At 39.6% G+C, this 26,250-nt stretch overlaps 1 protein-coding gene across 2 annotated transcripts in view; it reads left to right on the forward strand.

Moving 5' to 3' along the window:
• Positions 1-26,250, forward strand: part of AUTS2 (activator of transcription and developmental regulator AUTS2) — a 1,348,477-nt gene that overhangs the window by 592,431 nt on the left and 729,796 nt on the right. For both annotated transcript variants that reach the window (XM_023735302.1, XM_023735301.1), the window contains exon 5: positions 3,901-3,936. In XM_023735302.1, coding sequence (XP_023591070.1) covers positions 3,901-3,936 — 36 coding nt within the window. The remainder of the gene's footprint in view (positions 1-3,900; positions 3,937-26,250) is intronic.

The following is a 26,250-nucleotide window of genomic DNA, read 5'->3' on the forward strand; positions in this document are numbered from 1 at the left end:
ACACACACACACACACACACACACACACACACACACACACACACACACACACACACACACACACACACACACACACACACAAAATTCGCCCTTGTACTGCTTAAAGAAATAAGAGTGAAGCCCTTTTCATTTCAACAGAAGTATTTGCCTAAACATGGGTGTATGGTATCATTTAAAATGTTGTTGAATCCAAGGAGGCATTTGTTTGTTGCCTTTTTTTTTTTTTTAAACATCACCTCTGAGTTTTTCAAGTCCCAGTTTGACTCATCTGGATTGTGTGGTCATTTCTGCTCTACAGTTTGGACAGACTTTGCTATAGGTCTTGAAGCGAGAAAAATGGAAGACCCTTCCTTTCTAAAATTGACTGGGTTCACCGAGAATGTTGAAGTCAGTTTGATCCTCTTCCCAATCACCCCAGCTGAAAAAAGCATTCTGTCAAGTGGGTCCGGCAGGGAGGGCATTGCCAGCTGTCTGCTTTCCTAGGTCTTTTACCTCTCAGAGTCTGGCTCTTCTTGTATAAAATAAGAAAGCAGTGCTAACCCCCGGGATACACATCTGTAGTTGAATAACTAACATAATACATTTTTAAACAATAACAAAGCTGTTTCTAAACACTTGTTCCATTTTTTAAACATGATTTAGGCTGGCCATGGTTTGGGGCTGTTCATGTAATTTTTGATTTGGAGAAATATTAAACCTACCACGTGTTTGCAGCTATGTTTAGATACAAACTCAGATTAGGCATAAATGATTGCAGCTCTTTTCTGGGCCTGTTATTAACCTTTTGGAAATGAAGTCCTCAGTGCTGTGATGCTTGTTCCGCCCTGTTGCTGGTCTCAGAACTTCTGTGCTGTATACTCTGATGGTGGAGGCCCTGTTGGTGGCCAAAATTAGTGAGCTGGAATATTGGGGTTGTAGAACTGGACAAGGAGACATTTCTTTCTTTTTCTTTCATAGATAAGCTTTTGCTCAAATCATCCAGGTATGATTGAAAGGAACAGAAAAATGGCCAATAAAAATATGATGCAAAAGGAATAGGAGGGGAGGAGATGTCATCATCATGGACATTTGGGGAACTAGGTTAGAAGAAGGTCTTTTTACTAAGTTTTCTGCCACGTCCAGAAATCACAACTTAATGCCTCAAATCTTTTGTTCTTTAAAAGGGGCCGGGGAAGGGTGAGTACAGTGGGTCGGCAAACCTGGAGAGCCTCTGATTCTAAGATTCTGTATGCGTTCTAGCAAGTGTTGAAACCCAGTGGATCATTAATGTACATGAGGCTCTAGTGTCTGTGTTCCTTTGTGTGTCTGTCCGTGTTAGTGTGTGTAGGGGGGAGGTGTTATAAGGCAGAGTGCTTAAATGCTTTGTTGCATTATGTTAATTCCTCGGCAGTGCAATCAAATTCATGTCGTAATTAAAGCTGTCAGTTGGAAGGCAAGCCAATCGCCACGAAAACACAGCATAACAAATGAAGTGAAATGATTCTGCGTGTAGCTATACAATGCTTCGCCAGGCATGAAATTAAATAAGTAATTTGATGTTGACATCAGAAATTGAAATGATACCCACTGTTCCCTCATTCAGTCAGACCTGCATAAACAATAGCTAGAACAAATATGCACAACAAAGCCCTCTTCTCCACCCAACTCCCTTAGTAATGTACAATATATATGCAAAATGAGTATAACAGAGCTTTCAGAGACCTGAAGGATGTAATTTTCTTTGGTATACAAGATAGATGATATGTATGTGGGGGTGGGGAGGTGGGTTTGGTGGGGTGTTTCTCCTTCTGGGATAAAATACATTTGCAGGAAGGAGGAAAAAAACAAACAAAATAAACAAATCAGAGTAATTGATCCTAAAATGAGTTCACCTCCCCCGGGCCTAACTCTAGCCTGGTGGAGACCTAACTTGGCTTTTGCCTTTCTCTGATCTGTGGAGGGTTGTGGGTGCCGAGAACAGGTGATGCTGTCACGTGGCTAATGGCTGGCATGAGGCGCTGTCTCCATGACTACTGTGGATTTCCCTATGTACTGCTTATGGGATCAGGAATGCTGCACAGTTTTTTTAAACCAAGTCCAGTGTGCAAGATCCCACATCTGTGGCACTGTGTTCTCCAGAGCTTGCCTCAAACACTGAGGTAAAGAAAGTTTTGCTCTGGGAACTACATTTAGGAGTGCCTTGAGGCATGCTGTCTTTGTTTGTTGAGGATGTAGTTATAGCTCTGCTCCTTCTCAAGCAGTTTAAAATCACAGGAAGAATCACATCTGCTGTATTTTGGGAGATGCTGAACTCATCGAAGCCTTTTTTCCCTGTACAGTCCATCCATTCATTCCTTTATTTATACATTAATTCAATAAATGCTTACTAAAGCATCCTGTGTGCTTGGCACTGCTCTGGGGATGCAATGATGAATAATCCAAGTGGCCCCTGGTGCCTATAGTTAACAGAGTGGGAGAAGGACGTGGCAGTGGATGAGCTAGAAGTGAACAGAATAACTGGGGCATCAGGGTGGAGGGTAGGCTGCATGTTGTTATTAGCTGCCATTGAGTTGGCCCCCGACTCACGGTGACCCCATGCATGATGGGACAAAACACTGCCCTTCTCCATGAGCAGTTGCTAGTCGGACTCTTGTGATTCATAGGATTTTCGTTGACTGATTTTCAGAAGTAGATTGCCAGGCCTTTCTTTCTAGTCCATCTTAGTCTGAAAGCTCCCTTGAAACCTGTTCAGCAACATAGCAACACGCAAGCCTCCACTGACAGGTGAGTGGTGGCTACCACTCATACATACCTCGTACAGTGTGTGAGGTGCATAGGCAGAGCATCGAACCCAGGCCTCCCACATGGAAGGTGAGAATTCTACCATTGAACTGGCAGTGGCTCATGATTCAGGCCACACAGGGAAGGCAAAACCTGAGCTCAGCCCACTGGGGAGAAGGCCTGCTGGTGCCGGGTCACTGAGCTGAGACTGAAGGCTGACTCAGCATTATCTATCTTTGCATTTCAAGCTTATTTGGGGCCTCTTTTATTCACAAAGAGGATGCTAAAAAAGTACAGAATTCGTAAGAAGAGGTTTTAGGGGAAAGCAAAATCAACCATACAAATAGACAAGTTTAAAGCACAAACCATGTCCTCCTCCCCACCCCCCCTTTTTTTGGCTTGTTTTCTCAAAGTGAAGAAGTGATGCCCCGCATTCCTTTTGGATTATTATTGTTTTAGTTCCCTGTGTGTCAGAAGTATGGCAGCCTACATGGGTAATTCTTGTGACTAAAACATTCAGAAAAATGGTGCTTTTCATTCCTTCCCTTTGCCCACACATTCTTTGCATTTTAGACTACTAATTATGTTTACAAAATGTCTCATTTTTGAAAAGCGCCGTGTGTGTGCTAACTGGTGCCTTTAGGGAATAAACTGGCGAGTAGGTCAGACACCGGAAAAGTCATCCAAACCCGCTGGGCATTTTATTTTCAAATCAGTCTGGGCCTTTTCCTCTCGCCTGCCCCTTTGCGGCCACAAAACTGAGTAGCTGGAGACCAGGGCACTGAATGTCAGCAAGCCAGGGAGGCCGGCTGATGTGTGTCTGTTTAGTCTCAGTGCAGGGCGAAATGCCATCATTAATTCATTACCCAGCTGCCTGTCAAATAAATTGGCAATTACATCCACCACAGAAGCTTGGAATTCAGTAAATAGCACGTTAGCGTCTCTGAGTTGTTGAGAGACGTAAAGGGGAAAATTAAGCAACATGGTGTTTGTATCAGTAGCAGACGACAAGGGGCAGAATACACTGGTGATGTGATCTAGTGACGAAAAGCCTTCGAAGGGCTGGTAATGAGCTGTGTGGATTGGAACGTGTTAAAAACCATTGCTGATTTTCCACTTTGTCTTTATGCTTTATTGCAGAGTTCGGCTCCTTCCAGCTTGGGAACAGGCTACTTCGTAAGTCTATCGCAACTTCCACTCCTGTGCCTTGCGCTGGCATTGATTTACCTCTAATGTGAATGCTCATTAGGATTGAAAACATCTAAGAAATCCTCTCGTTTTCCTAAAGAGCAGACTGATATCCCTCCTTTTAATAAGAATTCTTTTATTTTTAAAAGACTCAGTCTGCTGGGCCCTCAGGCCCGTAAGTCAGTGTGACATAGGTGCCTGGTTCCCAGCACCCAGGGCATGTGCTCCTTACCTGGCAGTGGAAGGGAGTAGCACACCTTTGTGGGTACAGGGAAGCCAGTTTGGCTTGTGCCACGTTTCCTCAGTAGGTATTTATTAGTGAGAACTGCCACGTGGAGGATGGAATTCAGGTGATGCATTGAGGTGTATATTCACTAACAAGATCTCTTGAAGAACTTAACCATGTATACAATGAATAGTTATTTTTAAATTTTGATGAGAGGTGGTATGTTAATGGATATTTTCCCTTACAGTCTGGGTTGGTGGGAAATTCCTTTGGTAATCATTAGACTTTCATTTTAAGAAACAGAGGGGTATTATTTTATTTCTGAACCTTATTCTCTATCCTTGGGGAAGGGTAGGGGTGGGTGACATTCCTCAGGGATTATCACAGTATTTCTCATTCACAGAAAGTGTATCACTTAATTTCTTTTATTTATAGTAAAATTACCCTTTTTGGATTCCATAATCCTTTTCAAGATCAATCTGTCTGTCTGTCTGTCTACTATCTATCTATCTTATCTACCTATCTGTCTATCTGAAAACATGCAAGGTAGAGGTGTTTGTGGTGTTTACAGGAATCTCATTTCTGTTCTGAATGATGAACACTGATAATCTAACACCTACGTAGCATTTTCTGAGAAAATAAAACAAAGTGGAAAATAATTACCGATTCAGTTTAGTTGTTTTTAACATTCTTCACTCTAAAATGCTAATTACTCTGGTTTTCTTCTGCCCACACATTTTTCTCCATACATTTACATTAAATGTATTAAAACCAACATAATCTCATTGAATAATAAGCCTTTCCAAGCTTGGTAGAAGCGGTATTTTCTAGATGTTGATTTTTTTAATCTTAATTTATGATATGAGGGGAAAAAAGGATAAAGCTGATTTGGTATCTGCTTAATACAGTTAGCACACTGTATTCCCTTATCCTTGCTCCTGCTTACTGTGGCTGAATATTCATGCATGCAGAAACACCCAGGATGCATTCAGTCTCCTGCTTTAGCAGTCGGAATAACAGAAGCGGTCCCATCTGCCATCCCTTCACACCAGGCTGGATGTGGGTTGATATGCTAGAAGTAAAATCTGGAGACTGCTAATGTGTCTTCTCTATCCAAAAGCTAAATGTTTCCCCCTTGCCATCTTCAGCAGAAATGAGGCCAAAGCCCCTACCTTAGCCCTTGACCTCTTCTAGACTGAACATTCTTGTACTTTTTTATTGTCAGTATGATCACCCTGAAAGAATAAAGTCATCTCTGGGAACATTGAGATTTTCATTGTGCTTTATGTCACTTATGTTTCTCTCTAGTTCCAGGAATGTTTATTTTTATTCTCTAATAATACATGCTTATGAGTAAAGAGGCTTTATGAATCTAAAATGATTTTTTTCACTTACATAGTGTTAGATGGGTATAAAAGTTTTTCCTTATTTTGGTAAAATTGCTCTTAAAATTATTTTGCTTATATAAAAAACCTATACTGTTATTAGCTTACATGGAGAAGATACATACCAGATGTATGCTTAGCTCTCAGCTATGACAAAAATGCCTTACTTGAAATGTGTTTCCAATAATGTGATTATTATGTTATCAAAGTACAAAATCTGTTGTATTATTGCCAAGCCCTCATCAAAAAGCATCTTCTGTTTCAACTTTCATTCCAAAATATCACATATAATACTTCAAGCACTCTCTTTCAGCACTGGTGAGTTTCACACCCTGAAATGGAAATGATATAGTCACAAGGTATTTTCTTACGTTTCATGCCAACACACCTTCTTTGCCCTGTGTTTGTGATCTGTGATGTGATAATAACCTTTTACTTGTATCTGTAAAGAAGGTTCAGTGTCAGGTAAGTGGAATGGTGATGTATTGATTCTATCCCTAATCCTGTTCATCTCTTTGAAATTTGAACAGAGGCAAATCACCTGCAGAGTCAATGAGCTATATTAATGCAGGTGAACCACATGTGAACTCTGTATGAGAAAACTAAAAGCACACACCTAGTGGGTTTAACAACCTGGAACTGTTTTCTTCAACAATCTCCCATATTCCAACATCACTCTCTAACCTCAGAATCTCTTTTTGTTTAGATTTTATGGTCTTACAGAGATTTTCATGAACTGTGGTAAAATGCTGATCAGTATGTACAGTAATAAAACAGACACTCAACTTGAGTGTGTCGTGTGTATGCACCTATACACACACGCACGCACACGCACACACACACACACAGCCCTTAGCCAGGACCAGCATGTTCCACTTTCTTTCAGGTCCTTTTAAATTTATCATGGTGTTAAGATAAAGGGTTTGAAGGAGAAGGCTTTGTTTTTGATCTGGTTTTATTTGTTTATATCTCCTTGGTTTTGTGTTCCATAGATGTCTGCTTAGGTCTGTAACTTTTCCAATCTATTTAAAAGCATTAGAGTTGAGACATGGGAACAGCAGCTAAACTCAGTGTTTACATAAGCATATTGCAAAGAATTCTTAAAGCAGACAAAATAGAGAGGGATTGGAACAAACTTTTCACATTTGTGAGAGCTTTTGAATAATGTGGGTGTTATACACACAGAGACATACGCACGTATATATTCATTACATACTCAAGCCCAGCTCATATTCTAAATATAAATGAAGTATAGACTAGTTGGAATCGATTTGCTATTTTCTTTGGCAAGAGTAATAAAACTTGTTGGAGTGTGTGTAGGCTTTTCTTTTTATTTTTTTTAACATTAATGCACTGAACACATTTTCTTTTCAATTTAAATGTTCTTGGCTCTATTATCTTCTCATGCCTGTATTTGAGTTTCGTTATGTGTAGTGTATAATTAAGAACATAGAGGCAGAATGAGCTGGAGTTGAAACCTGGTTCTGTCTGACTAGTTGTGTGAGCTTAGGTAGGTTATTTAGTGTCTCCAAATTTGTTTCCTCATCCATGCCTATCTCATAGAGTTGTCGATATTAAATGAGATAAAATATTTAACAAACATAGCACAGTACTCAGTAATCACAAATAGTAAATATTGTCTTCTGTTACTGTAATCTCCTGATGTTTGGTGGTGGATGGCATAAACTGAGTCTCATTAAATGACTATGTAGTGTCCTGATGATAGAAAATTACCATCAGAAATTAATGGTACGAAAGTAGGTTTTATAATTTGTGCTTATAGGATAAGATTATTTTATTCTCATTGCAATCTTGTAGCTTTCTCAGGAGACTGTGTTTTTATGTTTGGTCAGCTGTGTACCAATCAACTCAATATTTGAACATAAAACAAATATCGTATCCATTCTCCATGATCCTCTATGATCATGTTGATGTTGGAATGAACTGTTATATGGGCTTTCCACATGTTATCGTTTCCCCCTTTAATTTGTCTGTAAACCCCTTGCCATTGAGTGACCCTATAGGACAGAGTAGAACTGCCTCATAGGGGGTTTCCAAGGAGCAGCTGGTGGATCCGAACTCCTGACCTTTTGGTTAGCATCCTGAGCTCTTAACTGCTGTGCCACCAGGGCTCCTTAATTTGTCTGTGTAAGTTGTTTATTTTCTCCCTGAGACTAAGAAGCACTTGAGGCCTTTAAAGACTGCCAGCAGCAAATAGGGCTGGGCTGGGAGGTTAGGGAAGGCCTGTTCAAAACATCAAGTTGTATGAGGTTGTATCACATGGTTCCTGCTCTCTGACACCAGAAAGAAAAGTTACTGTCCTCTGATACCTGAAATGAAGTACCTGACAGCATTAGAATGAGAAGACCAGGGGAACACCTCATAATGGCCTGTGGTTGGTAGTGTCGTTGCAGGAAAAGTCTGGGCTTATTTTTACAAGTACTTGTCTCCATATGCCAGTAGTCTGGAGTTGCTATTGGGGTGGCCTATGTTCCAGGCTGAGCTTGAGCCCTGGTATAAAGGAAGTAAAGCCTTACTTTATTCAGGCAACATGTCCTGCCTGCTTCTCTGGATAATCTTCAGCCTTTTTCTAGCTAAGATGTTTAAAAACGGTCTTATTTAAAAAGGCTTTTATTATCTTCAGCATTCCAGATGTTGAACATATCTTCAGCCTTTTTCTAAGTAAGTATCTTAGGCTTATAGACTCATTTAGCTTGGCCTGCTTTTGTAAACTCCAGTGATTTTTTTTCTAAAGGGTTCTCAAGTAATAATTTTCAGTTTCCTCCAATGGATCACATCTAGTAAAAGACCTGCTTAGAAGTTATCAAGGAAACTCACCCATTTCTATTTAGAGATCTAAACTTGCATATTATATAATAAAGTGGAACTGTGTAGTATGATACATCTTAAAATGTGATTTGTGTAAGTTGTTTATTTTCTCCCTGAGACTAAGAAGTTTTTCTGTGCAGTTGAATTACTTAAGAAGCTGTGTTGATAGTGCTGGTAACAGACAGTAGGTATAAAGTATTGACCTGCGGCTTTCCAGTCAGATTTATAAAGGTCATAAAGGGAACAATTTCTTTGCCTCTTTGTAAGTTTTTGACTTCAGATCCTTGAAATACCTCCTTTTTCCCTTCCCTGTAATTTGTATAATTCCCAAAACTGATTTGTGGTTTTTTTTTTAACCATGGTTGTGTCTTTTTTACTCTCAGAGTGGATTTTGCTGTCAGGAGAGAGGGGATGAGTTTCTTTAAAAAGACTGGGCTTTTTTTTTTCTTTTTTTAATAGAATAAATTATTTAGAATACTGAGCTTTTCTTTAAACAGATACCTCTGACTTTTTGTATTTCTGTGAGTATCAAGCACCTTCTCCATCGGGAACTCTTCTAGGTAATGGATTATAGATATGAAAAGATATAGTCCCTCCTTCAAGGAATTTAGAGTCTGCCTTAAAGCCAGATGCTTGCCTTCCTTTGTGATGCTTTTAAACATTTCTGACATATTTTGTTTAAGAGGGTTTGGGCTTTCCAAAGTAGCTAAGACTATTTATGTTTCTATGGGTTGTTATTTCAGAGGTTCAGTTACATCAACCTGACCTTGACTGCAACCCCCCCAAAACAGAAGATAGACTTATTTTCCTCCCCACGTGCTGGTACTTGATGGTGATGTGGGAGAGGATTCTTCAAGTACTCATTCATAAATTTTGAGTATTTATATTTAAAGTAAATACTGTGTAGTATTTTGAACATGTCTCCCAAATAAGACTCTAACATTTGTATTTATTAGTAATTAACTCTGAGTAAATGAATTATTGGCCATCATTTACTTATTGACAAGTTTCCATTATGATGGAAGCATTTTTAAAATTCAGAGTTCCAATTCTTGGGGCTTTTGGACTCATTCATAAAGATTGAGTTGGAAAACAGCTCACCAGATGGAGAGTTCAATTCATTTTAACTTGCAAATACATATTAAACATCTACTCTTAGTTCCGGATAATAAATAAGATGTAAGCTTGGCCCTTAAGACTCGGGTACACAGTTGAATTTGATTCAAGGCAACCTTATAAGCCTTATGAGAGAAGTATAAGTAGAGCACTTGAGACTACCCAGTAGGATTGGTTAATTGTAGGAGGCTTCAATTATGCAGACCATGATGGATGTTTTGATTCTCAACAGGTAAAGAAAGGATGGAACCAAGTTCTAAACAGAGGGAGCAAGAAAGACAAGCTCAGAGAAAATAGCATAAATGGGTGTGGAATTGGTTTGATTATAGTGTATTTCTGGAAGAGAGTAGCACTTAAGGTTAGGAATGTTGGCTGATTACAGGGAATGTGGAATAAAGCCAGGGAGGGAGTTGAGTGAGTGGGAACGAGATGCTTCTTGGTAGAACCGAACTTGACTTAGTCACTTGTTAAAATTTGGATGAGGAAGAAGTCAAACTAAGGGTCGATGAGTATGATGCGCTTGCCTGAATATAGGAATCCCAGGAGGAGGAGATCTGCTTTTAGGAAGATAATGAGTTTATACAGTAGAGTAGGTAGTTGATAATTTAAGTGTGTATATCTTCAATTACATGGTGGCTGAAATAAATATTGCCACCAACATTAAAATTTATGTTAATTATATTAAGTAGTACTTTGTAAGAATTTCAGTGTGTCCTTCAAATTCAAGCTTACGCTTGTCACAGAAGACCCTTGAAATCTTATTGTGTAATTTCTCAGAGTGCCCCGTAACAGTTAGCCAGTGAAGCACCAGTGGAGATTTGAAACATTGGCCTCACGGACACCCTGCCTCCAAAGTGAACACAGCATCACTAAAACATTTTATTAGGGAATATTTAACACATATAGAAGATTTGCCATGAATATGTTGTTTAATTACAGTAATGAAACAAATACCTTGGAACCCATCACCCAACTTAAAATCCAGGACATTACCAGTGCTTTTAAAACTATTTGTGTACTGAGCAGGAACAGTTTGGCCAATGAAATCAGTTGCTTTTCCTAATGGTAAAAAGTTGCCAACTTTGTGAGCTGTAACCTAAATTGTATTTGCCTCCTATAAAGTAACAAAACCTGAATCTACACTAAAGTAGCTGTTTTGTTAGGGTTAGGGACCATCAATCTTAGGGAATTAATCTTATTTATACTGGAGGCTTGATTTATACCAGTACCAGGTGTCTGCATTCTGACAGACTTCCCTATATAGGCACAAATAAACTCTCTAATTTTAAGGGCCTTAGACTGAAAGTATAACTGTATTTTCCATTTCCAGTTCTCATTCTTTTTGTCATGACAAAATATTCTAATATTGTAATTTGGGGAATAGGATCAATGAGCTGTGAGCAGACACACCCTGATTAAGTGAACATTACAAATTAAGCTCCGGTGGAAGACAGTTAATCATTTGTAGAAGCTCCGAATGGGATGATCTTCTAGCTCATCTTGTGGAGATTGTCTTCTGCCTCCCACCATTTTTAGCTTTAACTTTCTCATTGAGTACAAGGGGATTAAAGAATTTGGTGAATAGGTTAATCAGATAAGAAAGGATCAATGGGTGTCCAATCTCATCTCGTGTTTTCTCGACATTCATGTGAGGAAATAGGCTAATTATTTTTAAATGTTTGCTATCTACAGGGATGTTTGTTGATGTTGCTGCAAACTTCAGTAAAAGAAATAAGATGAAAACCCAGGTGCTCTTGATGATTGTGGGGCAGTAGCCCTCAGCCCATCTCCTTGTCCTCTCCACCCCGCTTCCTGACCCTTCACGTGTTTCTGAGAAACTAACCACTGGACTAGATAATTGCTAAAAGGCTTTTGGTTCCAATATTCCAATATGTATGGTTCTAGCTACCTTATACTTAGTTGTTTGCCATGTAGATCAGTGTTGCTCCCGTTCTTTACTGCCTTTTGAGCCACAGGAATGCAAGGTCATAGTCTTCTTTTCTGTGTAATGAACACTGCTTTTCAGTGTCAGCACTGAAAGCGTTCTAGAATTTGATTGAGTGGCCAAGTCTGCCTTTCTTTGAAATTAATAAATAGTAACAAGTAATGTTTTATATTTGCGTTACTTAGGGTTGTTGTTAGTTACCGTCAAGTCTATTCCAATTCATGGTGACCCATGTGTGCAGAGTAGAACTGGTCTATAGGGTTTTCAAGACCGTGACCTTTTGAAAGCAAATTTCCAGGCCTGTCTTTCGAGGCGCCTCTGGGTGGATTTGAACTGCCAACCTTTCGGCTAGTAGTTGAGCACTTGACCATTTGTGCCTGTAACGTTTGAGTGGAAGTAGTAGTAATAGTGGTGTTGTCAGAAGGTTCTAACTTCAGGGGGGATGATGATCAGAATCAGCCCAAAGCTGATTCCCATGAGGTGGAGGTCAGACGTACCTCCAGTCTCCAACCTTTTTTACCATTCCTCGCAAGGCACTCTCTACTTCTCTGCTGGTTCAGTAATCCGTTGCAATGGCCACATAGAAATCACAGACCATACTTAGAGTTAAGTGGTTTATTAAGGTATGGGATACAACCTGAGATGAGGATCAACAAGGCCTATAACTCAGGATCAGGATCAGGAACCATGTAGCCAAAGTCTCCCTTCTTCAGTGCAGGACAGCTCTCTCATCTCCTTTTGGCCCTGCTGTCTGTCACTGCTGGCTCTGCTTCTGGGCCCCTTCTAGGCCTGTCCCTTTCTTCAGTGTTATAGCCCTTGACCGTGTTACAGCTCTTTCAGGAGGTTCACTGCCTCTTCTGTCTCTGCTCCTTCTCTCTTCTTTCTTCCTTCTGCTTTTTCCTGCTGCTTCTCTTCCTCCTTCTTTCTGTCTCAAAACCTTTGTGAGGCTAGCTGCTTATAAATACAATTCCTTTACAATTTCAAGGCATGGTACTCCCACTAGAGCCACAAACTGACCAATCCCTCTTGGTAGGCCACAGACACTTCATTTGTATAGTAGGCTGCAACTCACCTCATTTGCACAGCTTATTGACCAATCCCTGCAAGGTGTGTACCAATCACAGGGCAGGCTGCAGCCCAGGACCAGACAAAAAGTATCAAAACCAAGTGGTTTTCAGCTTACCCAGGAAATGTCAACCAACCTGGACAAAAGTAACAACTCTGGGGTAGAAGACTAGGGTAAAGGTAACTCCTCAGGGTTTAGAGGAAAAATCTCTCAAGCTGTTGTTCCAAAGAACCAAGGAAAAAGGCCACATAAAGGAACTCATTTCACCACAGTGCCACCCAGGTACATAGAAATGTCGAGGCTGTAGGCTTCTTCTGTTCCATAGCCTGCATATCCTCTTGGTCATAAAGACAAGTCAGTAATGGCTTTAGCACAGTGCATGGGCCATCTCAGAAGGACCAGATAGGTCACTGTCATGGAATTCTGCAAATAATTTTATCTCCATTTTAGCTTTTTTTTTTCCCCTGACACTGGCATTAAGGAAGGTTGTTTCATTCCTGTTGGAGATTTCCAAATTAGAGAAATGTTGAATTAGTCGCTATGAGCTATACCACATGGGCCATTGGCGGTGTTGGATCCTGAGATTGACTTTGACTACTCACACAACTTTATTTTGATAGATTTAATTGACCTGGGGTTTTATTGACATCAGTCACAATCTTTCAGATCAGAGGACTCATTCCTTTGCTCAACTGCGTTAAAAAAATATTTTTGCCTGAAATTGTAAATGAGATGCCTCCCAATCCACTGTATAAGAAACTTATAGCTTGGTGAAACACCCAGAGTGTCATTGGAAAAGAGGTTGAAAAACACAACTGGGGCTTGTTAAAGAGGAGAAGTGCTATTTTAACTCCCAGTGTCACATTCTCCTATAGTCAGCTCTAGCAGTAAACAAGAGTTATTGGAGGCTTAGCTAGTTTGAGACACTTCACTTATCTCCCAGTACTTGACTTCAGAAGCTAAACATTTAAAATGCCTTTTGCTGGTGTAAAAATGTTTATCCATTTAAAATACAATGCTGTTTTAACAAAAGCACCCTGGTGACAAGCTGTTTAGATATAGCACAGTTAATAAACTGTCAGGTCCTGCACACATACACTTGAAAAGACCAGCACAGTTACCCAAGGCTTGGCATTATAAATCACTGTTAACAAACCTTAATTTGCTTAGCAGGCTAATGAATGATGTCCAATTTTCTTTTAGTAATTAGCTCCTGTGATAGTCATGTTAGAGGAACCTGCCTTATACTACATTTAATCTGCGCTCTGAAATCTTTGGTGTCTGGTTTGCAGAGGGAAAAAAAAAAAAAAAACTTTCAGACTTCTTTGCCAACTCCCTGGTGATAAATCCAGTTGCAAGATTGTGGCTGTTTTCAAGTGGGAGCATCGCCAAAGGTGATGACCATCTATAAGGCTCATAAACTAATGTAGTAGCAAATTTAGAATGGAGTGGTGAAACCAGATAATTGCAGTATTTCCTGTCTAAATATTCTGCTGTGTGCAGTGGCCTCTGATTTTAAGGAGACATTAAAAATGCAGCAAGGCATAACAGCTGTGGTTCATAGTGTCCTCCTTACATTTCGTATGTTCATCACATCTCATAAAGTCTTGTGCAAGCCGGCAAATGACTGTTTATATATACAGCTGGACTGTCCCAGAAGGAAACTGGGGGCAGTCTGAATCATGCAGGTGGCATTACAGAGGCCCACCAAAGATTCATCCAAGCCCATGGTGTGCCAAGTTTCTCTTATTACTCCCAAGCGTTCTGTTTCCTTTTAATCCCCAAAGAGAACATTCCGTTTCTACATTTTGCAAGAGGTTCCCATCAATAATCTACTTTTCCTGTCTTTTTGGGAAATAGGTTTAATTTGCCAAGGGAAGGTAGGATGGTATCCTGTGCAGAGAAAAAAAGAGATGTAAACCCAAAGGTACCGAAGAAATTTGGTTCCCTGAGAATTTTTTAAAATACACTTTTTAATAACTTTGCAGAGGAACTACCTCTGTGGCATGTATGCAAACCTGGTTTCTCTGAAAAAGAGAAGCATTAACTAGAACATTCTGAGACGCAAAGGAAGTTACAGAGTCCAGTAGGTTCTTTTTTATTGTTATTATTGCAGTGTGTTCTTTTAATCAAATGTTAAACAGCTAAGCATCATGACGAAATGGAAGCCTTAAGCTGCATTTGTACAGGGGCATAATAGAGTCACAAGTTATTTTCATCTGTTGCTAAATTGCGAGATTTACTAATTTGTTAACTGAAGTAGACCTATTATTTTGGCTTTACATGGGTCAGAAAGGGCTTCAAAATTGGCCTGTCCAACCAGCATTCTGAAGCATAACCCAGAGAGGAGCCTGGAATTGTTGGGGTAGGCTAACAAGTAGGATTATGCCCTCTTTTATCCTGGATACTGTTTTCTGTTGGCGTAGTTGGAGATCACATCAGTTTTCCTGCTAGCTACACCACACTGTTCTCTTGTCTTGATGGCAGTGACTGTTAACTAACAGCAATTAGTCTTTTTCATAGGTGGTACTGTTAAATCCCTTTTCTCAAAAAATTCAGTCGGGTTTTCAGTTGTAAGAATTGGACCTTATTTTTTAATCTCTATTGAAGTTTGTCATGGTACACCTGGTCCATTATTCCTGCCTATTTAGAGTATGCCATCTGAAATATTGTTTCCGTCTTAGCTCCATGCTGGTGAAAATCCCCCGGTGCTATAAATGTACCTTTTTGATCTTCATCCCAGTCACTGACAATAAAATGTGACTGCTGCTAGGTTTTCCTTATTGCTGTCTTTGCAGTGACTCATCTTTATGGAATTTGATACATGCTGGCTGGCCATTATAGGTTCTCTGTATTTATTTCCATTAGTGATTTTAATTTGGGGTCTCACCAGAAATCAGACATTCTTCCTGTCTTTTGTTTACCCATAGACACACTGGGAAAGGGCTTTGAAAGAATCTTTGGACAAGCTTAGTATACTGACCCCTCCCCCTTTTTTTTCCTAGTAATCTTATCTGCCAGTTACAAAAAAAAACAAACAATAACTGGACGTTCTCTATAGAGAAGTGTGGCAACCATTGTTCTGCTGCAGATAGGCAAAGTAATTGACTATTAAAATATGTGTCATAATTGACAACAGCAACTCAGATAGACATACGTACACAAATATTCACTGTAGTCACTGTAGCATTATTCACAATAGCCACAATTTGGAAACAATCGAAGTGCCCACCAGCAGATGAATGGATAAACAAAATGTGGTATATACATATAGGGAGGTATTATTCAGCTATAAAGAGAAATGAAGTTCTGGTGCATGTTATGACATGGATGAACCTTGAAAACATTATGCTAAGTGAAATAAGTTAGACACAAAAGGACAAATAAGGGATCGTACTTACATGAATCATCTAGTACAGGCAAATTCATTGAGACAAAAATTAGTGAGACAAAAAGATCAGAGGTTGGGGCAGAGGGCATGGGGAGTTTATACAGCCACTGAAAACCCTATGGAGCACAGTTGTACTCTGAAACACATGGGCTTGTGATGAGTCTCCTAGTCCATCTGCATGGCAGCTCCACACCCTCAGCCCCGTCAAGCCCTGTTCTTCTGCCCCTTGGACACGGCAATGCCGACCCCTCAGCTTTGGGCAGCGGATCTGGCTGCATCCTGCTGGCACTCGTGAAAAGGAGCCCCACACTCTGGAACCGAGCTGATGAAAATCTGACTCCTTTGAAACTGTCTTAGGTATCTAGTGCTGCTATAACAGAAATACTACATGTGAATGGCTCCGACAAACAGAAGTTTATTCTCTCACAGTCTAATAGGCTAGAAGCCCAAATTCAGGGTGCCAGCTCCAGGGGAAGGCTTTCTCTCTCTGTCGGTTCTGGAGGAAGGTCCTTGTCATCAATCTTCTCCTGGTCTAGGAACTTCTCTGCGCAGGAACCTTGATCCAAAGGATGCTCTCTGCTCTCAGCGTTGCTTTCATGGTGATATGAGGTTCCCCACTTTCTGCTCGCTTCCCTTTCCTTTTATCTCTTATAAGATAAAAGATGATGCAGGCCACATCCCAGGGAAACTCCCTTTACATTAGATCAGGGATGTGACCTGAGTAAGGATGTTATATCCCACCCTAATCCTCTTTAATATAATTTGATCTTGCCTCAACCACAGGCAGAGATTAGGATTTACAACACATAGGAAAATTACATCAACCACAAAATGGAGGACAACCACACAATACTGGGAATCATGGCCTAATCAAATTGACACATATTTTTGGGGGACACAATTAAATTCAAGACAGAAACCTAGGAGGCTGTGGCCCCACGCTTTGAAACCCCAGGTGTCTTGGCATTACCCTTTGAGATTGAGGCAGCTCTACTTCCTGTGTTCCTTGTCTCTTCAGCTTCTGCTTCCTGGTTCCTTGGACTCTCAGCCCCTCAGACCTCGCTGCCCGTGTCTGCCCTGCTGGGGCAAGTGATGCAAAGCTCTTTAGCTCCACTGATAAGTGCCTGGCAGCACCCCACTTCACCAGTAAACTGGCTGGAAGGCACTCAGCTCTCTCGTTCCATGAGTCGGCTCCAGCGCTGCCTTGCACTAGTCTCCTGGTTCTGCTGCTGCAGTTTCTCTACTGCTGCTTCTCACCGTCTCCTGCCATCTCCAGTGTAACAGCTCGCCTCACTTCCTTCTGAATTCTCACCAGAATTGTCTTTGATGTCCATAATTCCACCAACAGTCTCTTCAAGGCAATCTAGGCTTTTACTATTAGGCACTTTAAAACTCTTCCAGCCTGTAGCCATTCACAGTTTCAAAACCACTTCTGCATTTTAGGTATCCGTTAGAGCAGCACCTCATTCTCTCGGTACGAAATTTCTGTCTTAGTTATCTAGTGCTGCTCTAACAGAAATACCACAAGTGGATGGCTTTAACAAACAGAAATTTATTCTCTCACATTGTAGTAGTCTAGAGGTCTGAATTCAGGGCGCCAGCTCCAGGGGAAGGCTTTCTCTCTCTGTCAGCTCTGGAGGAAGGTCCTTGTCATCAGTCTTCCCCTGGTCTAGGAGCTTCTCAGCACAGGGACCCCAGGTCTAAAGGATGTGCTCTGCTCCTGGTACTACATTCTTGGTGGTATGAGGTCCCCCTGTCTCCCTGCTTGCTTCTCTCTTTTGTATCTCAAAAGAGATTGACAAAAGATACAACCTAATCCTGTAGATTATGTCCTGCCTCATTAACATAACTGCCTGTAATCCTGCCTCATTAACATCATAGAGGTAGGATTTACAGTACATAGGAAAATCACATCAGATGACAAAATGGTGGACAATCACACAGTACTGGGAATCATGGCCTAGCCAAGTTGACACACATTTTTGGTTCAATCCATAACATCCAAATTATTGCAAATTCTGAATTGGTATGGCCATTAAATTAATGGAGTATTTGTCTTATTCATCTCTGTACATTGACCATCCTCTCATTATATTTCCTTCATCTTTCAAATCAGAGGTTGGGTCAGTACGTACTAAAGGAGCCCTGCAACATAGACACATCTGTGGATGTGCTGGTAACTGTTTTACAGCCCATTCTGGAATGATGCATGTTTAGGGACTATTTGTAGAAGTCAGGGTGCCAGTTATTCCCAGTCTGAACACTGCCTTCTTGAACTTGCTTCAGCCTACAATCACTTAAGTTCTTTAACTCAGACTGTTAGCAAAGAAGGATAAAACCTACTGTGCAAAGCCAGCTATTTGTGTCTTACATAAATTGGTCTTCTTTAGCCCCTTCTTACTAAAAGCAATCCTGGTCCTTCTTAGCTGGGGGAGTCATTAGAGGTGGGGATCAGTAATGCTTCCTCTTGTTGGGTTTCCCTAATTCTCATGTCTCAGTGCCTGTGCTAGCCCTTGATGGTTGATCACTGAAATTTTGAGACACCCTTTCAGTGCTCAGAGTATAAGATGTTACTACTCTTACAGCAAAAATAAAAGAAAAAATCTGCCTCGCTTCTTTTCCTGCTGTGATGTGTACATTGTGTTATTTTCTGTTGCATGTGATTTTTCTTCAGCTGCCTTTCTGAGTTTCATTGATCATAATTTTACTATTGGATCTTTATAACTATTTTTATGTACTACTGTGTATTTGTTTATGACATACTTACATATACATGCACATACATGAATTAAGAAATTTACATATATTAATTATTTAATTCACACAGTAATCTTATGAGGTTTAAACTGTTGTTGTTCCCATTTTACAGATAAGAAAACTGAGGTCCAGAGAGGATAAGTAACTTTCCCAAAGTCACACATGTAGTAAGGATTTGAGTTGAGATTTGAATCTAGTAAGTTAAAACTATCCTGCCAAGAGGGCTAAATACTTATTTCACACTGAGCAGCCAGGAAAATAGGATCTGCTCCCCGCCTCCCCCTGCCCCAGTTTTTTAGGAACATAATACCCAATGGTGAGTCCTGTCTACAAATATTTGTTTTACTTCCCTTATTAGACAGTAGTGCAAGTAGGTCCTTGTAGTCTGTTTATTACCTTTTAAGACAAGCATTAAACCTTACCCCCACCCCCCCAAAAAAGGTTTTATAAATGTTTATTGATACTTATATGTAATTGGATGTATAAGCCAATGCAAATAAAGCCTGACTCATGACAGGGAGTGGACTAGGCCAAGACCTTGGTTTTCCAAAGCTTTTTGCCTTTGTGAATGGCCTGGGAAACTCTTCAATACTTTCACTTTAAGGCCCCCCACCCATGACCAACCCAGGAGTACCTGATTTGTTTGTTCAGGTGATTCCAGACGAGTCAGCCAGAAGGTGTACTTATACATAATGTCATTTGAAAGCATCCTTAGCAGCTGTAATTACCACCTCATTTAATAATAAGCACATTTGTGTTAGCAAATTTGTGTTAGCAAATTTTTATCTGCCTGTTTTTTTTTCTTTTACTGTCATATAACTTGCCCAAGACTCATTTAGATATTTGATTTTTCTGTCTGCCCTTTGTTTGGTTGATCATTTTTCTGCCACGTAGTTACTCTCTTATATACTCATGTAAAGACTTGCCATGGCATTCTGGGTAGAGTGCTTTAATAATTGGGGACAAGCAGGAAAAGGTCCATGTTGGTACTTGGTAGAAATATTTCTGTAGGTTCACTTACTCCTCTGTTTGAGACAATTGCCCAATGAGTTTTTTTTATATTAGGTTACGTTTTTCAAAATAGAATTTGAATTTTTAAAACCCATCAGTTTCTACGTATGTAAGATTTCGTTTAACAACAAATAGCTTGTTTAATGATTTACTCCCAATTCCTTTCATCAAACTACTATTTTTACTCATTTTATTGTTTTCACTCTTCAGCAGTAGGCTCATTCTTGGTTCATTCATTCGTTTGAAGCAGTGGGATTATTTGTTTATTTCTCCTTTTCTCCCATCTTCTGCTTTCCAACCCCCACTCCCATTTGGTCCTGTAACATGATAAAATTGCAAACGTGAGCCTGAATAATAAAGGATCGCTTCACTGATTGCTAAACATATATTCTAGTGCTTTTAAACTCGTTTCAGGTCATCGTGCTGCCAATTAGTTTGATTACAAGCATTTAAGCTGTCACATATAAAGCCTTCCACTTCCAAGGGTTTCAGTTTCAAATCCTGAAAACTGAGTGCTCTGTGCTTCTCTGTGTACACAGTTCACTTTTAATATTTACAAGAAAGCTGTGCCTATTATAAAGATCAGTCACCATTTCAGAGCCTGGGTAAAATGTGTGCAATTTTGGAGCAGTGACCCAATTTTGTTAAAAATTTTGAAAACATGGAGATATGTATGTATGTAGGTAGGGGCTGTAAAAATCACTTCTTTATTCTAAGTTTTGGATATAGTACACAGTTGCAAATCATGAAAACTTCAGGATCTAACATCATTTGGTGACTGATACTTTGTCTGTGAGAGTGGAAGACTTTTACAGAATTAAAACACGCAAAAGTCTCTAAAGCAACACCTTCAGCATAAGGCAAGCATCCAAGATGGTTTGGATATGAAGTAGTAAAATCCCCTAGGTAGAAAAGGTTTGTAGAGTTGATGGAGTTATTCAAAGGTGATAGTTTTCAAACAAAGAGTAAAACCATGACTCTCATACATGTATAAAATGTACACATTTTAAAGATTTTATTTAATAATAATGGAACAAGTTAGAAGTTATAAGTGGGTGAAAAGAGAATCCAAAGAACAGACACAGTGATAGATCAGTTATATTGAAATAAATGTGCAAATAGAGGCAAAACTAGCTTCTCGGGACGATAGTTCAGCCTCTACCTGACAGGACAGAATTTGCATGATTTTAGACAATCATCATTTTACATTGCTACCAGTTACCTACATCTTACTAAGTTGTAAAATTGTGCCCATGGCATCACAAAAAGATAATGCTGGAGAGTGTGCTATAGACAATGCATCATTTTTCCTTGAAACACAGACTATCTCCAGTGAGAATATCATTTAAAATGTTTCATTTCAGTTTACAAAAGCAGAATCTCCTTAATTGTTATGGGTTATAGATAGCTTTTTAAAAAAGAGAAAGGATGTTCTTATATATACATACATATATATATATATATATATATACACAAAATAGAACATTAAAACAACATCAACAATATTCCAAACAAAAACTATAGTCATTCTTCACAAGTTCATTCAGTCCTATGTAATTAATTCTCCACTGGATCTTGGATTACCAGGCTCATGAATCCATTTGCTTCTTGGCTAGAAAGAGTTCTGGGGATCCTGGCTCAGCCCACTGATAGGTCTTAAAGTTGTTTAAGAAATGACATCAGAAGCCTGTACCCAAGACTTTGAAGTGTTAGTTATTTGAAGCTCCTGGTACAGTCCTTGTCCCTGAGGGTCTGAGACAGTCCTTTGTTGAAGACCAGACCTCTGGCCTGTAGTGGAATGAAGAGGCTTCAGGGAAGCATCAGAGAAAAAAAGAAGAAAAAAAAAGATTTGTGAATGACAGGCTGTTAATTTATCACATAATTTCCAAAAGTGAAAGATCTGATGAGAGGTCACAGTAAGAATAATGCAATCAACAAGGAAATTTGGTTGTTTCTATGGCCTGCAAAACAAAGCTAATCTAAAAAAAATGTTTTTTTTTACACAAAATGTCATTAAAGGTAGCAATTAAGCCTATTTTCAAAGAAGACAGTGTTAAATTTGATTTGTAAAATTGAATGAACATAACAGTTAACATCAAGTTGACTCCCACTCATGGCAACCCTTGTGTCAGAGTAGAACTGTGCTCCATAGATGGGGTTTTTAATGGCTGAAGTTTTGGAAGTAGATTGCTAGGCCTTTTTTCTGAGGTGCTTCTGGGTTGACTTGAACCTCCAACATTTTGGTTAGCAGCCTAAAACATTAAACACTGGCACCACCCAGGGACTCTCCTGAGATGTAACATATTTCTGAGACTGTATATACCATATTTTATGCAAATAACATGCACTTTACATGGTTTTTTTGCAAACCATGCAACCTCTCCATGTGTTATTTTCATAAGTGTGCTATACCAATATTTTTTACATGTAGCTGACTTCAATTTCAATTTTTTTATGTCCTATGGATTTAATGTTACTAGGATAAAACTGGTCTCATGGAAACTTCATTTAAGGTAGATATTTTCTTGAACCAAATGCAACCAGTGGTGAACTGAACAGGCTCGTGATGGAAGTGGGACGCCATGTTGAAATGAGAGAGTATGAATGCACAAAGAGCTAGAAATTAGCAAGTAAGAAATGATCCTAGGCCTAAAACTATAAGAGCAAGATGTTTATATTTTATTGCTTACATAAATCTTAAACCAAAATAATTTTTGATTTTTAGTGTCTTTGAAATCAACAAATAATAGTCACCAGAAGAAATTACGTTTTCATCTTAAAATAGGCCATTTTAGTTTATTCATTGTCATTGTCATCATCGTCTGACTCCTGGGACCCTTCAAAGTCTGATCCTCATCACTGTCATTATTGAAATATCTCAGAGCTGAGTGCAGATGCTCTTCTGTGACTTCTGAAGTAGTGTCATCATTATCACTACTTTTGGCGTCTTTATCTTCATCATTGGTATTCTGCTGGCATACAATCCCAGCCATTCTGAAGCCATCGTGGATGGTTTCTGGGGTTATTTTCTCCCAAGCAGAACTACCCACTTGCAGACTTAGATGCATATGTCGTCTGCCTCAGTCATCCTGATGGTGTGAACCCATGAATCACAGACTGCATCCATTTCCCACTCTCTTCTCACAAAAGTCTTGAGTGGTGGTTGACCACTATGTCTAGCAGCTACAGCTTGCAGGTAAGGCCACCAGCTATTTTGAACATTTTTTTTTTTGGGGGGGGGGCAGGGGAACAGCCATGGTATTGAAAATTAGTAAAGACTTCTTTGAAAAGAATCCCCCCTGCCTGGCCTTATAACATTTATCTACCAATACTTGCATAATATCACAGTCCATCCATCACTTCTTATTACAATGAACAACCACACTGATAGGCAGTTTTTTGCAGGGTATGGTAACTATCTTAGTTTATCTAGTGCTGCTATAACAGAAATACCATAATTGGATGTCTTTAACAAACAGAAATTTACTCTCTCACAGTCTAGGAGGCTAGAAGCCCAAATTCTGGGTGCCAGCTCCAGGGAAAGACTTTATGTCTCTGTCGACTCTGGGGGAAAGTCCTTGTCATCAATCACCCCTTGGATCTAGGAGTTTCTCAGCATAGGCACCCCAGGTCCAAAGGATACACTCCGCTCCTGGCTTTTCTTTCTTGGTGGTGTGAGGTCCCCTCCTCTCTGCTTGCATCTCTCTTTTATGTCTGAAAAGAGATTGACTGAAAATACAACCTAATCCTGTGATTGTGTCCTACATCATTAACATAACTGCCTCTAATCCTGCCTCATTAACTCATAGAGGTTAGGATTTATAACACGTAGGATAATTACATCAGATCACAAAATAGAGGACAACCACACAATACTGGGAATTATGGCCTAGCCAAGTTGACACACGTTTCGGGGGACATGATTCAATCCATAACAATAACTCTCTTGAAAATCATCATGGGCTTTAATTTCACCCCACTTGCAGTTCAACCAAGGACTGCAGTGGAGCCAGCCCTCTTGTGCCCAGTGGTTATAATGGCTACAGTTTTCGTACCTGAAGCAGTTACAGTCCTAGTAACTGAATGTCAAAAGACATCAGAACCTCATATTAATTATGTCTATTGCAGAAATACCGAGTTCCGAGATTTCTTTGATGACAAATTCGCGGAAGTTGACCATGTTTTGCTTCCAGTTGTCCGGAGGTTGCTTGCTTACAGTGGTTCTCATTCTCACGGAAAGGCCATTGTTTTTCATGAATTTAGAAATCCCGGTGAAACCTTCCTTGAAATCTGGGATTCCTCTTTCGTTTGCCAGAAGCTTCGCTCTGATTTAAATTCCAACAGTAGAGACAGCTTAATTTTGTTCCCTTCAAGAAGTAATCCACTCTTTCAAGTCATTCTCCAACTCTGGCCATTTTGCTTTGGGCCCACAATATGCGCATTTTCATGGATTCATTTTCTCCAGCTCCTGTTTCTCCTTTCTCCATTCCTGAGTGGACAACTCTCCAACATTGAACTCTATTGCTGCCGCTCTGTTGTGTGTTTCTTCTGCCCTCGCAACAATATTCAGTTTGAAGTCAGCAGTGTAGGACTTGCATTTAATTCCTGCCATGTTCCCAAAGGGTTCTAAGATTTAGATTTATAAACTGAAAAAAAAAATGTGCACAATATAATCATTAACTGGCTGGTTCTAATAAAAAGATCACAAAATTCAAATGTGAGGTATACAAGAAGCAAGGCTCTTTTTATATGCTTGCAAGCATATGACTAAGATGATTTATGATCACTGATCAAAGACATTGGCACTAATAAGACAGAATTAGACTATGAAATAAGCCGATCTAACATAGCTTAACGGTTTCGCTTAAGATGATCTCGTAAGCTTTTCACATTCAGCTGTTGAGCCACGAGCAATCATGTATCAGTTTTGCTTTGTTTGCTCCTCCAATTAAAAGCTAGAGTTGGAAGACGACTGTGATAATTATGTCAATGCAGATTGAATTGAGCTTCCTGTTGATAGCTCCTTGGTGCCATTTTTGCCAGTGCGGGCTTTGCTTTGTTTACACTTCCAACTGATAGCACGGGATTTATGGACAGGCTTCATTAGGCTCAAGGTTCCGATTGATGACTCAAAAATGATGGGGATGTAATTATCAACTTAAATTAATAGAAACAAATGCATAGTTTCCATTGTTTATTTTCCGACTACTGGGGTACTACCGAACTTGATCCATGACTTCTTGACCATAGCTTATACCTTTATTATACACATATGATCAAATTCAACATTTTTGTACTATTGAATGAGGGTGAATGAAACTGAAATTCACTTCTGGAAATTTCATGAGACATGTGCGGTCTATGCATGGGTGCACTATGCCAGAACTGTTTTACATAATTTCATCATTTCTGTGCTTTATATGTGTATGTGCATGTTATTTACATGGGCACACTATTTACAAAAATATGATATAGAAACATGTATATATATATGTATACCAAGACTATACCAAACATTCTTACCAAGTAAGAATATACGAAGAATTTATCAAGAATATCTAGAAAATAACCCAATTTAAAAATGGGCAAAGGATATGAACAGGCACTTCACCAAAGAAGATATTCAGGTGGCTAACAGACACATGAAGAAATGCTCACGATAATTAGTCATTAGAGAAATATAGATCAAAACTACAATGAGATATCATCTCATCCCAACAAGGCTAGCCTTAATCCAAAAAACTCAAAATAATAAATGCTGGAGAGGTTGTGGAGAGACTGGAACATTTATACACTGTTGGTGGGAATGTAAAATGGTACAACCACTGTGGAAGTTAATTTGGTGCTTCCTGAAAAGCTAGAAATAGAAGTACCATACAATCTAGCCATCCCACTCCTTGGAATATATCCTAGACAAATAAGAGCTGTCACACGAATAGATATATGCACACCCATGTTCATTGCAGCACCGTTCACAATAGTAAAAAGATGGAAACAACCTAGGTGTCCATTAACGGACGAATGGATAAACAAATAATGGTATATCCACACAATGGAATATTACGCAACGATGAAGAACGATGAAGCCAAGAAACATCATACAATATGGTGGAAGCTGGAACTTATTATGCTGAGTGAATTTAGTCAGTCACAGAAGGACAAATGTTGTATAAGACCACTATTATAAGAACTCAAGAAAAGGTTTAAACATAGAAGAAGACATTCTTTGATGGTTACAAGGGTGTGGAGGGAGGGTGAGGGTTATTTACTAACTTGATAGTAGATAAGAAATATCTTAGGTGAAGGGAAGGACAGCATACACTACCAGGGAAGTCAGCACAACTGGACTAAACCAAAGCTAAGAAGTTTCCTGAATACAATCAAATACTTTGAGAGAGTAGCAGGGGTAGGGGTCTGGGGACCATGCTTTCAGGGGCCATCTAGGTCAATTGACATAACAAAGCTTATTAAGAAACTGTTCTGCATCCTTGGTGAGTGGCGTTTGGGATCTTAAAAGCTTGCAAGCATCCATCTAAGATGCATCAATTGGTCCGAACCACCTGGAGTAAAGGAGAA

The sequence above is a fragment of the Trichechus manatus genome, unplaced genomic scaffold (genome assembly GCF_000243295.1).
Source record: "Trichechus manatus latirostris isolate Lorelei unplaced genomic scaffold, TriManLat1.0 scaffold00077, whole genome shotgun sequence".
NCBI lineage: Eukaryota > Metazoa > Chordata > Mammalia > Sirenia > Trichechidae > Trichechus > Trichechus manatus.